Source organism: Rhea americana, unplaced genomic scaffold, assembly GCF_003343005.1.
Source record: "Rhea americana isolate MKP2758 unplaced genomic scaffold, rheAme1 scaffold_28, whole genome shotgun sequence".
Taxonomy (NCBI): Eukaryota; Metazoa; Chordata; class Aves; order Rheiformes; family Rheidae; genus Rhea; species Rhea americana.
In genome coordinates, this window is record NW_028186401.1 from 986,343 (window position 1) to 999,765 (window position 13,423).

Sequence of the window (13,423 nt, forward strand, 5' to 3'; positions counted from 1 at the left end):
GCTCTGCGCCCGCGTCCCTTGGCAAACGCCGCCCACGCGTGGCTGGGGAACGCTCTGTCCCGTCCCCCCCAATTTGGCCCTTTCCCGGGTCACCCCCGCCCCCCCCGGCGGCGGTGACTTGGTTGCGCTCCCTCCGGAGCGGGTGTCCTCGGCAGTGCAGCCTCGGGCCGCGTGTCCTCCAGCAGGACGCTGGTTCTCCTCAGCGTGTCCTCCAGCAGGACGCTGGTTCTCCTCAGCTGGTCCCTAACCTGCTGCCGCTGCCCAGCCCGTGTCTGCGGGCGCCTTCCCGGGAGCTGCGGTGGTAGGACRCCCCGCAGCGCGGCTCTGCYGCAGGAACCGGCGGCCGACCAGCTCGGAGACGCCTTTCCCGAGGCGGGTGACAGGACTCCTCTGCCCGAGGACTTAGCGTTTTCAGGYGGCTCCACAGCGCGGTGGCAGAGCTTGGTGCCGTCTGCGCGAACGGGATGAGGCGCTTGGTCTGAGGCTCCCMCTTGGATAAGGTGGCCGAATACTTCAGGGAGCGGGATGGGGCTGCCAGAGCTCTCTGAGGGGTCTGGATCCATGGTCCGGGCCTGGGCCTGGGGTCTTCTGGCACGCTGATATGAAGAGGTGTTCTTGCGTGGGGCAGCCTCTGTGGTGACATGGTGAAGATTTAGATACTTAAGATGGTGGTTAGTTTGTAATTACACCTGATAACTTGAGAGCACTTCTGAAAGTCATTGAGGCATTAAGCATAGATTCTCAGTAAATAGTCATGGGAGTCTGCTTAATTTCTCAGTACAGAGCCGTTGATGGAGATTTCATCTTAAGTTTCTYTGAAGATACAGTTCTTCATGTATTTTTATAGTCAGGGCTTGAGCCTTTGCTTCAGAGCCATATGAGGGCGCTGTGCCTCAGGTTTAAGAAAACATGTGCATCCAAGATACTGAATATTTGAGTGGCGCTGTAAATCGAGCTATGTACCACCAAGGGAATTCAGAGTTTAAAACTGATATCTCTAGTTGAAGCTTTAAATTACTAACAGTTCTGAACTTTTGTCACTAAGCATGTTTTGATAATCCCACTCATGAAGCATTGGCCTTTTAAAGCTTCTATTTTAGCAGAGCTAAAAAGTGCAAACAAGCAGAGAAGGAACCTTTTAAAAAGAGGAATGTAGCTGTAGGCACAGTACTAATTGCCTGAGATCGGGGAATGGAGGAGGAGGAGTGAGACAGATTGGCGATATTCCCAGTAGAAGAGTTGGAAAAGAAACAAGACTAGTTAGTTTTTGTTTGTTCAGCCTAGACTAGTTTGTTTTTTGTTTGTTCTGCGATACTGTGGTTCATATTTTCAAAATATGTTTGTATTATATGAAGCCTAAACAGTGACCAGATTGACATTATTGAGCTAGATGCGCTCAGGTTCAGAAAGGGATTAGTGTGAAATCTGGCTGGTTGTGGCACCTCTTCAGATGAAAGTTAATACTGGCATGTGTGCAAGTAGCAAAGTTGGTAGAGCTCGGCTCAGCTTTGCCTGTGAATTTGGTCCTGGGAGCACTGAGAGTGGTATGGGCAGATGTGTTGAGAAAGATGTGTTCCCACATGTCAGGACACTTCTTTTCTATTAGAGGAATCCATTCATTTACTCTTCATGCAGATAACCATCAGGAATGGGAAAAGGGCTCAAAGCAGATGTGTGATACTTGTGAGTATGTTAAGGGAGCAGAAAAATGAAATTTCTTTGGGGTGAATCTCAGTTTAAGATGAACCTCTAACTTTTGAAATGGGTTCGTTACTATGGTTAAAGGAACCTTTCAGCTTCTTAAGTCTATTCCTGTCATAYAATGTGAAACACATCTGATTTTTAGTCTGTTTTCACAGGGTTTACTTTGCCTTTTGCAGTGATTGTACTAAAACCACATACTTACAGTGGAAGCTATGCTATTGAGTGGGAAGATGCTTCCAGGGATCAGAGGAATGGATAGTTTGCCTAAGATCACATAGGAAGTCCTGWTTCTGCTGTGAATGGAACTAAAGTTGCATGATTCTAGAGCCCAAATCATTTGTCTCTTACTCTTGTGATTTCAAATACTGAAACATTACTACAGCGGGTTTTAAATTTTCRGAATGCTTCCTTAAGCTTTGTTTGCAGCAGAAAACTAAGACTTTGCCTTCATCAGCAGCACAGATTCACAGGCAGGGATACAGATGAAGCTTGCGTGGTGAGCAAGAAGACCTTGCAGCTGGTTTATCCTGGCATTTGTCTGCTGAGCAGTGCTAGCACGACGTGGGAGATTTCCTGAAARCTCTAGTGCCAGAGTGCTCATAGGATTGGAGCTGGTTGCTGAAGACACCTTGTTCAGAAAAGCTGGTTGCTCAGAAGATAGTAATACTGTATCCTGATCTACAACTGACTTAGACTTTGTTGTAATCATACACCTCAGCTGTGCTGTAAATCATGCAAGAGGTAATATAAAGTGGTCATGGTAAATRGACACAGTGGTGTGAAAACTGATCTACAGCCAGACTGTGAATTATTTTCTGATAGCATTAGCAGGTTTCCAGTGTGGCATCCAGAGGTTATTTTTGTTTTTTAAACTCTACTTGCAGATGCTTATTTTAATCGGCATGTGGTCCTTTGTAGTTTCCTGCTGCAGCTTGTGATTGCATTGAGAAGGGTGTCCATGCTGTTCTAGCTACATCAGACCATAATGCATTTGCATAATAGCCTGTCTGCACACTTATAAGGACCTTTCAGCTCTCCCATCCCACTTGACACATGGGGGATTGCAGCACAGGCAAGAGGCATTATGCTCTTGAAAAGTGCTAGAGCTTTCAGCTTGACAGGACTGTATCCCATCTAGAGAATGCTGTTGTGTAGACACTTGGATCATGACCATACCAGTTATCCTTCCCTGGTGTTGGAAAGACACAAGCAGGAGTAGAGTTTTAGGACTCACTTGGTCAGTGTGAGAAGATGGTACGCAGTGTAGGAAATCACCTCTCTTGTAGGAAGTTCAGGCTTTGTAAGGCTGGAGTGTGTGTTACCTCATGTGGAATTATGTTGTGGACTAGGGCACCTGCTGTTAATAGTCTTAGTCTGACATCAGATCCTAGATGAGGTATGTTTGTCTCCACATGGAAATTCCACTTCAGTTGATGTATCTGTTACTCACGCATCGCTTTCAGGCATAATGCTACAGTTGTATTTTTATCTACTTTTTTTGTATGCTGCCTTTATCCTCTCTAGCAAAAATTACCAGAGTAGTGTTATCTTTTGTAGTGCTCTTCCAACTGAAACCTGTAGACCACAGTATAGGAGGTCCTTTCAGCACCTGATATTTGTACTTYGATTGCAGCTGTGCTTGCTCTGAGACCTAGAGGGCTCATCAGTCTTCTGGATCCAAGGTAATCGAGATATGCAGGGTGGTATGCCCATATTTCTTTGGGAAGACTTATTCCCTGGTTGTATGTTACAGAATGCTGCCTCAAGCTGTTCCCAGCATGTGGGTTTCTTAAAGACTTCATCTGATCTATTAATATTTTTTAACATTTTCCACTGGAGTCGCTTTGAAGTGCTGGACTGCTATGCTGTCTGTCACTGACTAGCGTATCAACACATTACAATTTGCATAGGATTTTCTTATTTCTTGTACCTGAGCTTTTAAAGTAGTTAATTTGTAGAGGGCCAAAGCTCCAAGTTAAAATGAGTGTTAGGTTTTGACTTAGCAGTGAACCTGAAATCTCACAAGTCTGTTTAGGAATCTTATCTGAAACCAAATGTCACAAGGATGTATTTGGAGTTAGAAGTTCAATTCTTAGTAGCTTCTTTTTCTTTACTTTTTTTTGAAATCTAGAATCTCTGATTTGGGGTTCAAGACTGTATCTTTTGGTCTGTCTCTAGTTAAAGTTGATTGGTCTTCTGGGTTAAAATCAGAATAGATGTCATGGTTCCTTCCCAGTCAAGCTCATTCATCTGACTCACTCAATTCAAAGGAGCTGAAAATGCAGTGTGAAAGAGACTTCCTTGTGCAGGCTAGATCAGTGGAAGCAGATGATAATGCGTTATAAAAGCTCTTAGAATGAGAACGGTAATGTTATCCTTACAGGATGGAATGCTATGCTGTAACAAGTGTGTCTTAAAAGTTGAGAAGCCTTAAATGTTTCTCAGTGTCTCATGTAATCAACAGAGAGAAGAGAAGGGCTTCTTTTCTTCCAAGCTCCATTTACAAAAGGGAAAGAAGAATTGAGTTGCTGTGCTTTTTTGGTTAAATATGGAGGTTCTTTGCATTGACTGTCCTTTAGATAGATCACAGACTCATAGAAGAATCTGTGTTGGAAGAGAACACTGGAGATCATCTAGTCCAAAATTCTTCTGAAGCAGTGGCTTAGATTAGGTTATCCRGGGCCCTGTCTAGATGAGTTTTGAATATTTCTGAGAGAGATTCCACCACTTCACTGCTTTAGCTATTCTGATGTTTAATTGTCAAGTTCAAATTGTCAAACCAAAAAAACAAGGATTTGTTTTATTTTTACTTTTTTTAATATCCAGACAGAATTTTYCCTGAAGYARCCTGTGCCTGCTGCTTCTTGTCTTGTCACTGTTTATCTTAGAGAAGATGGAGATGTTCTCTTCACAATAACTYTCTTGGGCATTGTAGGACTGTGGTTAGATTCCCCCCAAGACTTCTCTCCCCTAGGCTGAACAAACTCAATTCCTTCAACCTTTCTGTGTATGTCAAATTGTCAAATTCTCCAGCATGCTAACCATACTGGTAGGCTACCACTGCACACTCAGGAGTTTCTCAGTGAATGGAAGGGGAGACCAAAACTGGCTGCAGTATGCCAGCGGTGGCCTAATGAGACAAGCAAGGGGAGGATAATCYCATCCCTTGGTCTGCTGTCTATACTCTTGCTGATGCAGTTCAGAATGTGGCTGTGCATTTAGTTACTAAACAAGATTAAATGTGAAAAAAAGTATTTTCCAGGATGGTTGTAAGTGCCTGCGCAGGATTAGATGCCTCCATATTGTTTGGGCTCCAATATGAAAGGCCGGTCGGGGCAAAGAGAGCTCAGTGTGTTGGACTGTAGGCTCCAGGGAATGAGCAATAACGCAAAAGATTGCCAGTGAAACTCTGATCTCTGTCCTCGTGACAAAGAGGAGGAAGGTTAAAGAAGAAATCACTGCCTACTGGTTTTAAGCCTGAGTGTTAACAAAGGGAGGAGAGAAAGAAAAAGATAGACTTTTCCAAAGACCACTTCCCTATCTTGACAGTTCATCCCATTTGTCTTAAATACTTTAGATTGGTGAATTGTGCTTTTGGAGGTGTCTGCCTTTCCTCATTGACTGCAGAGGAAGATTGGATGCCCAGTTTACAGTAGATGTCTGAAGCTAGGTGWTCTGAATCCCTACCTGGTGGTAGGAAGTGCTGTGTGTGTGCAACAGGGCAATGTTGTACTTCAGGTGTGTGTCAGAGTGTCTACTTTATGAAGAGCAGAGCAGTGCTGGCATGCTGGGATTATAGGATGCTTTGATTTTCCCTGAGGAAACCTTCAGCTCTGCCATGTTATCTCATCGCTGTTTTGACATTCATCTGTATCTGGTCCAGGAGCTGCAAAGTTAAACCTCTTAAATTGCCATGGTGTGTGCAGAGTTTCTTTTGCGCTGGAATTTTCTTTCCCCTTCTGCAGTGGRCAAAGGGGACAGCACATTGTGGTGTGCCTGTTTTGCAGTGTAGGAGGCAGGGGCAGGCTGGGACAGTGGTGCAGTCAGATATTCTTGAGTATGCTCTGCTCTTATAATTGAGTGTAAATCTGAAACGATCAAGAGCAAGATCTAATTTAAAGCTCTTGTTTTAAATTTGCTTAAGTTACATTTGTAAATAATTAACTTAAAGCTGAAACATGGGGGCTAAGAAAGAYGAGACTGAAAGCCACATGAAACTTATTTGAAAATTGTATTTTTGTGTTGGTTTTTGTTCTTTTTTTTAAAACATTAACTTTGTGTTAACATTGAAGAAATGGTTAAATTAAGATTCACAGTATAACAGTTCAGAAATTGAGGAGATGGAATTTGTCAGAAGCTTAAGACTGTTCTCTCTTCTGCATGTTCATACGTATGTAACTAATGAATGCTTAGGAGTAGAGAAAAATCTGTTAAAGATTCAGCATTTTTTACAGATCTTGTTCAAAGATGTTGTGAAAATAAAAAGGGCTGGAAAAACAACGTAACTGCTGGAGAGTATTAACATGTGGGAAAGTCCTGAACCACGTGCAGGGAACACTCAAGAGTTTGGATTCCTATTTTGAGCTAGCCCTTGAGCTGTTACAGCTCCACCAGTACTACCAGGGCACAGAGACAGGATAGTGAAGCCAGCGAAGCAGGAGGATTYGGAAAAAAAATGTTGTCACATGTCAGCGCTAGCAGTTCCGTTGTTACTGCCGTAATTTCAGTGATACAGTGTGAGGGCCTTCCTACTTTCCCTCCCATCGTGTGGCTTGGAGAAAGCTTCAGTGTCAGAAGAGAATGCATAGAGAGTGAGCTACTGGTGGTGTGAGAGTAGGTTATGGAGTGAGCAGATGTTTGCTTGCATGAGTGACCARTGCATATGTAAAACTCGGTAACTAAAAATATGGTGAATGTATATGAGAATATCTTGGTGGTTTGGAGAACAGGGCCTTTTTTGCTCGTGAACAATGTCAAGCTGACTTTTAAGGAGAATAAAAAAGATGCTCACCACTGTGCTTACAGTGGGAAGTGTGATTATTGTTTATTTTCAGTGACTCGTCGGTTTGGTTGCCTGTCTTTGAGACTGAAATAATTCCAGTCTTTGTTAGCTAAATGGAGTGATTCTATCAGTTCTAATGTCCTGTCATACTAATAACAAAATCCAAGTTAGATTAATAATACAGACAACAGTGAATTTCTAAGCCCCCTGAATTCTTGTGCTCTGGGTAACTCCTGTGTGTCAGGTGTGGTGRGATGGCTGGGTGGCAGCCCGCTTGCTTTGCAGGACTTAGAGCAGTGCTGGTATCCAGTGCTGTGGCATGTCTTAYTCCTTTGAGCTCTTGTAGTGAAAGAAGAATCGGATGGAGGAGCCCAGCTTTTGATACTTATCTCCCCAGGCAAAYTTAAATTGGTAGATCCAGAGTGTTTTATTTAATTGGAATGATTTCCAGAGACATGGGGAAAATAGCTCTGGCAGTTTTGTCGTCTTCTGTTTTACTGTCTTCAGAAACCAGCTGAATGTGAGCTAGACTAGAGAAGAAAAGCTTAGATTGTTTTTTTGACTGCTGATGTYTGCTATCTCATGCAGAGATTAACGCAGTATAATATGTGGTAGTTGGAGGATTTGAGAGAGGCAATATGAGAAATGTATTTCTTGCAGAAAAAGCCAAATAATGAACAGAATCAGTTAGCATTCAAGTTAGTAAGTCAAAAAGATCTCTGCTGGACCAATGGGATTCAGAACTCAATTGGCAAGTCTGTGGAAAATTGTAACTTCCTAGGAATACTTTACAGGCCCAATCCTGCAGATCTTTCCTCTTCCAAACTCTAGTTGGCTTGTCAGATTAAACTTTAGATTGCTTCTTARCCTATTCCAGGGTGAAGACGCATGGCTCTTTCCCTCCATAGGTTTCACAATTCCAAAGCAAATGTGAAACATAAGGCCTTTCCAATGGTTTAAATTATTTTCACAYTTGATGCCAGAAAGTTGGGATAATGTTGGGTGGTGATGAAACTGACTTCTTCTTACATATTTTTGGCACAAGCAAAAATGGTTGGCAACACTTCAGGAGCTCTGGTGTGGCTTTTAGTACCATGGCACCAGATTTATAACCCTTCTCCTAAATAATTAAAACCTATATTAAAAAAGGGGGGCTGGGGCTACCTCCCAGCTGGAAGACTGGAACAAGGAGGGGAAGTGGTGGAGAGCATTGTGAAGGAGGCCTGAAGAGTAAGTCATTAGAGTTTTTGTTGTTGTTTTTTTTTTTTTTTCTTCCTGTCACCAAAACAATTCTGACAAAGACCAACTTGCAATTAAAGTGAAGCAGCAGCCTCTTTGGAAACCCCAGTGCAGAGTGGGTCTTGTGAAACCACTATGCATTCTGTAGGACCAAGAAATAATGCCAGTTTTTGTTCATAAATGGCACCTCAGAGAAGGGCTGCCAAGGTATTTTATGCTTAATCAGTATTGCTGCAAGGGCAAGGTCTCTTTTGAAAGTCTTCAAAAGAGGTCTTTCTTTTTTGTCCCGTTTTGAGGCAGGGGAGTAATTGTCATCACCCTGCATTGCATGCATGGCAGATTGAGACATGGAAGTTTCAAGCATAAATGCTTTCAAAAGGAGTGACCGTATCTGAGACATCCTGGTTTCCCTGAATGTTGTTCAGCTTTTAAGGCTTTCAAAAGATGAGTGCTCTCATTTCTGTTAGCAGAAATTCCTCTTGTTGGAAATACTAGGCCAAAGGGATTTCCTGGGTGTACGTGAGGACTGAATTTGGCAGGGAGGTGTGGAAATGTACAATTTACAGTATGTATGTAATGTATATTATAAATCATATTAGTACAGTCAGCTGTTGAATATATAGTATTTGCATGTACGTGCAGAGCACTTACTTGGATGCCTGCCTGGCTGGCACAGAGCACAGTTGGGGTGGGGGTGGTCTTGTCTCTCTTTCCATGTATAGGGTGGGTCTTATAGGCATACAACCTACCAGGACCCCTTTGTAAGCCTGCTTACCTCTCAGGTGTACCAAAGGTGTGATCTGACTCTCTCTGGCAGGCCAAATGAAGCCTTCTGTTGCCAACAGGGGAAGCTAGATCATACCTAGGGAATTCTTTCAAGGGACTGTATGGCAAAGAGCCATATTTCAAAGACCTTTAATTGCAATTAAAATAATTATTGGATTAGTACAATGAAAAATAAGTCAAAAAAATCTCATTGTTTGTATTCTTTTTTTTTTCCCAATGTGCTACAACCTCAGTATTGATTACTAAACCTGGAAACTTTGTTAAATTTTAGGGTGTTTTCTTTGCTTTCGTTCTTTTACTTTCATGCCAGAAAAGGAATGGAAAAGGCATAAGAGAACCTTAAAACTTCTGGGATGCAAACAGAAGAGGGTTCTCGTGGGGCAGAAGCTGCCTTCCAAAGATGTTCTTGCCAGCCCTGGTGTAAGGTCTGGACTTGGTGCAGGAGAGGCAGGGTTTTAGCACTCTGACCTGTAGCCTGTGGAGGCTACTGATATTTAGACAGTTTCTTTATTTTGCTTGTGTTACTCCTTCTAGGGATTGTACAAAAAAGCTCATAATTAGTTACAATGTAACAATACAATAATTATTTGACCAGTGAAACCTAACCCTTGACTTGCAGGGAGTCTGCTGCTTACTATGTGGTCTTTGTTGCAGTCAAAGAAGATGTATTTGGTAGCCATGCCAAAAAAGCGTGGCTGGCTCTGCAAGTCATACTTAGAGCATCGCTTCATTTCTCTTAATATTGTCCACAAGAGTGGCAATGTGTATCCCTGCTCTTCAGTGCTGATAAGTGTCATTTGGTACAATGCAGTTCTAGCTGGGAATTTAAAAAAATGATTTTGAAAGCATTCATCTTAATAGGGATTGTTTGTCTTTGTGTGAGTTGAGAATCTCATAGACAGACGCTTACGCTTCTGGCTAGACTGGCACTCTAGCTCAGGAGAGAGGAAGAAAGGGAAGGAAAAGAGATGGATGTTGAGAAGAGGCCTTCTCTGTAGGAAGAGGAGTGTTTCTTATACAGTGCTGTGATAGGAAAAATAAATATGGGAAGCAGATGAAGTTCTTTGGTGTGTATTATGCAAATTGAACATGGTCATAATCACCTTCTTTCCTCACGCTGTAAAGAATGTTGCAATAAAATGGTCTGAGTTCAGTTTGGAATGATAGAAAGGTAAGGATACCAAATTGTCTGATTTTTTTTTCCTTTTTTTTTCTTTTTTCTCTTGTGGACAGATTGGCTATATCCAGATAGGATCAGAGCACATGCTAATACAACCAGTAAATATGTCAGAGACCTCATTTAGTGGAAAAGAACACTTCATCAGGCGCAGACGATCCACAAAATCAGGCCATCCCATGAAATCACAAGTTCCTGATGAGCACTGCAAAATTGTAACAGGTGAGTTAAAGGTGGCACAAGAGAACAACCGTGAGTGTGCAATTACAGCTTTAACTGTTTTCTGCCAGACATGTCTGTRTTTTGCAATTCAAGCATTTGAGCAGCTGGAGGTAGTGAGAAATGGCAAGTAATAATGAATCCTGCTGCTGCTTCAGGCAGAAGCAGCCACATCACAAATACAAAAATAACTAGGACATTGCTATAAAAATATGAATTTGTGGGAAGAGAAATGTAATGCTGAGTCAGAGTAAACATTTGCTTTAGCAAAGCCACGTGACTGTCACTTTGAAAGGCGTTCACCATGTTTTTAGCAAAGGCTTGGGTGTCTGAACTGAGGTCCGTTGTGAGGGATGCTCTTTCTTCTCACCTTTCCACTGGAGTTGTGCCACTGTGCAGAGAAGAATCCTTCATGGATAGGTGGATGGTCCTTGCATGACTGAATTAAGAAAGCGTCACTTCTGATTAAATGAAATGAAAGTATCTAAAGTATCATTTATAGAGCTTAGATCATAGAATCATAGAGTCAGTAAGGTTGGAAGGGATCTCTGGAGATCATCTAGTCCAACCTCCTCGCTCAGCAGGGTCACCAGGGATCTAGCTCATATGACGGGATGAAAAGATCTCTGGAGGAGTAGAGAGGCACAGTTTCTGTTGTAATACAATCTACTTTACTTTTCAGTTTCTCGTGTCATCAGTTTTACTTCTGTCTAGCTTCTGTCTAGCAGAGTACACCATCCATAATAGAGTATGCCAGGGTATGCAGTCAACTGGGCAGATTTTGCATTTTTTTAAAATAATTTATTGTTTTTGTATGGGCTTATGTGAATTTGAAACTGCTAAATGTAGTTTGAATGAGGTTATATTTTTAACAAGGAACTTGATTTGCTTTTTTTTCTTTCTGGTGTTTGGCTCATCAAACATAAATTCTAGATTTCATATTATAGGGCTTTTTGTTTCTGTGAGCAGTAATTTTTAAACTTTTCCCCCTTTCCCTGGGAATGAGCCCATAGAGGGGGTTATAAGGAAACCTTCAAGATCTTTGGCTTTCACTGGAGATCTGTGAACCCAGGTTTGAAGTGAGTCCAAAATGTGACAGCTACTCATACAGATATTTTCAAGCTATTTTCAATCTAGCTAGATTGTATATTGAAAGAGCAACAGCTGTGGCAGCATGGAGCCTGTGTGAGTTGGCTAGTAGAGTACCCAGTTTTTGTATGGCATCCTGTTACCCTAGCTGTGGATGCAGTAGTGGCTGAAATGCAGATGTCTTTTGTGTACAAAGTTATTCTGGACCAAACATCCTCTTAAGTAATTTCTAGTGTTTTCCTATTAGTCTAACAGTTTTAGAATATGAGGTATATTGTTTCAGTGGAGTTTCTCTAGTATAACGAGTCAGGAGGTGAACCAGCTCCCTGGGAAATGGCAGTGACTTGGATTTTAACCTTGCAAGTGGAAGTTCTCTGGACGCTCTGGATTCAGTTTCCAGTGTCATGCTGGCATGCCTTATSAGAATTAAGCATTCTGGACTGAAATTCTGTGGGTTGTTGTGGCTATACAAGGTGCTGCTGGCATATCCCAAATAGTCTTTGGCTGTAGCCCAGTGACACTGTTAAAGCTTTCATTTGAAGAAAAAGGGTGACAGATGTGGATTTGATTTCTAAGCCATACTGCCCCCATTGGAATGGGAAGCTGATCATAGACTCATAGAATGGTAAGGTTGGAAGGGACCTCTGGAGATCATCTAGTCCAGCCCTCAGCATAGCCCCGTACAGGGATTGAACCCATGACCTTGGCATTCGCAGCACCATGCTCTAACCAACTGAGCTAAACCTGCCCCCATATAATATGGGGATTCTGTTTTCTGGAGACTATTTTTCTTTTGTCTTCCCCTTCTTTCAATCTGTTACATTCACAGTCTGTGGATAACCTGAGGAACTGGAACTCTCTACTGCAAACAGAGTTGTTGAATTTCTTCATATATGTTGGGCTAAGGGTGTGCGCACACAGTCACACCTGGCCACTACTACTATGGCTAAACTGCGAATGGAAGATGGCTAGGCTGCACAGGCTAAGTGTGTATTTAAGTTCTGGGGCAAAAAGAGATTGACAGCCTGGTGCAAAATTTATCTGAGGCTGATAGACTTTTATTGGCTTATTGGTCTTYAGATCTTGCTCTGCAATGGAATTTTCTTTCCACCTACTCTTAGTATCTAATTGGAGGGCTAAGCTTGGAGGGGAGCTGGGGACAGTGTGTGCTTTTTCCACTGAGTATTGTGTGAGCCCAGGATAGCTTTTTAGTCCTTCCTTCAGGACTTAGGTGAGGAAAATCTGCCCCCCCCCCCCAGTCATGGAGGAGCCTGAGAAAGGTCTAGGAGGAGAACCTGAATGCCTTGGGTACTAGTCCTGTGTGTCGACCACAGCCTGGCTGTGCTAGCAAGGGAGCAAAGTGTCAGGCTTCTGCACAGTGGGGTGTGCTGCTTGCTTGTGCAAACAGCCGCTGCTTAATGTAGCCTTGTCATAAAATAATGAAATTGCTCATGGGCTTTGCCACTTAAAGGCAGACTCCTGAATGTTTTTCATTGTTGCAGGAAAGAAAGGTAAGTCATGGCTGTTAATAGGCTTAGCATGTTAATGACCTAATTGACTCCTGTCTGGTTTGGATTAACTCTTGTGCACAAACGGTTTAGAAACAAAGAAATTAATCCTCTCTGACACACAAGAAGTCTATTTCTAATGAATTTGTGTGGCAGTGTTGTTCTAGGAGCTTGCTTCCAGCATTTTTTCTGGGGAAAGGGTCTCTTTACTGTGGTACTCGCCAATATCAGCAGAGTAAAGGACTAATCAGATTTGTATTGTAGATTCTGTTTTTTACTGGCTTCTAATTGGGTTAACCCAGGCTAAAACTTGGCAGGAAAGGATGGAGGTTGTAAATAATTAAGGAGTATCTTCATATGGTAGAAATTTTAGATACACAAAGGTATGATGGAACAATACATACACAAATATTAATGTTTGTGTAAATAGAACAGAAAAAGAGTATTTTTCAAAACCACGGAATTGCTGCACTTAAGCATTTCCCAATCCTTAGCTATTTTCTTGTTAAGAAGAAAATGAGTGGACCAGAACTAACTTTAAAAATATTTCCCTCTTGGAATTTTGTAAGTCATGGCTACCTGACATAGTCTGGGATTATTTGGGATTTAAACAAAATCTAAAGCATCAGATGCTGAGTTTTTTAGTAAGGTATTGATCACATCCTGAGTATTTGAACAATGCTTGCAGAGATCAGTGGC

General features: G+C 42.2%; 1 protein-coding gene across 1 annotated transcript in view; it reads left to right on the forward strand.

Moving 5' to 3' along the window:
• The first annotated feature begins 9,034 nt into the window (after positions 1–9,034).
• The window catches only part of ADAMTS17 (ADAM metallopeptidase with thrombospondin type 1 motif 17), a 191,445-nt gene continuing 187,056 nt past the window's right edge, over positions 9,035–13,423 (forward strand). The window contains exons 1-2 of the mRNA XM_085308753.1: positions 9,035–9,151; positions 9,899–10,130. Coding sequence (XP_085164879.1) covers positions 9,035–9,151; positions 9,899–10,130 — 349 coding nt within the window. The remainder of the gene's footprint in view (positions 9,152–9,898; positions 10,131–13,423) is intronic.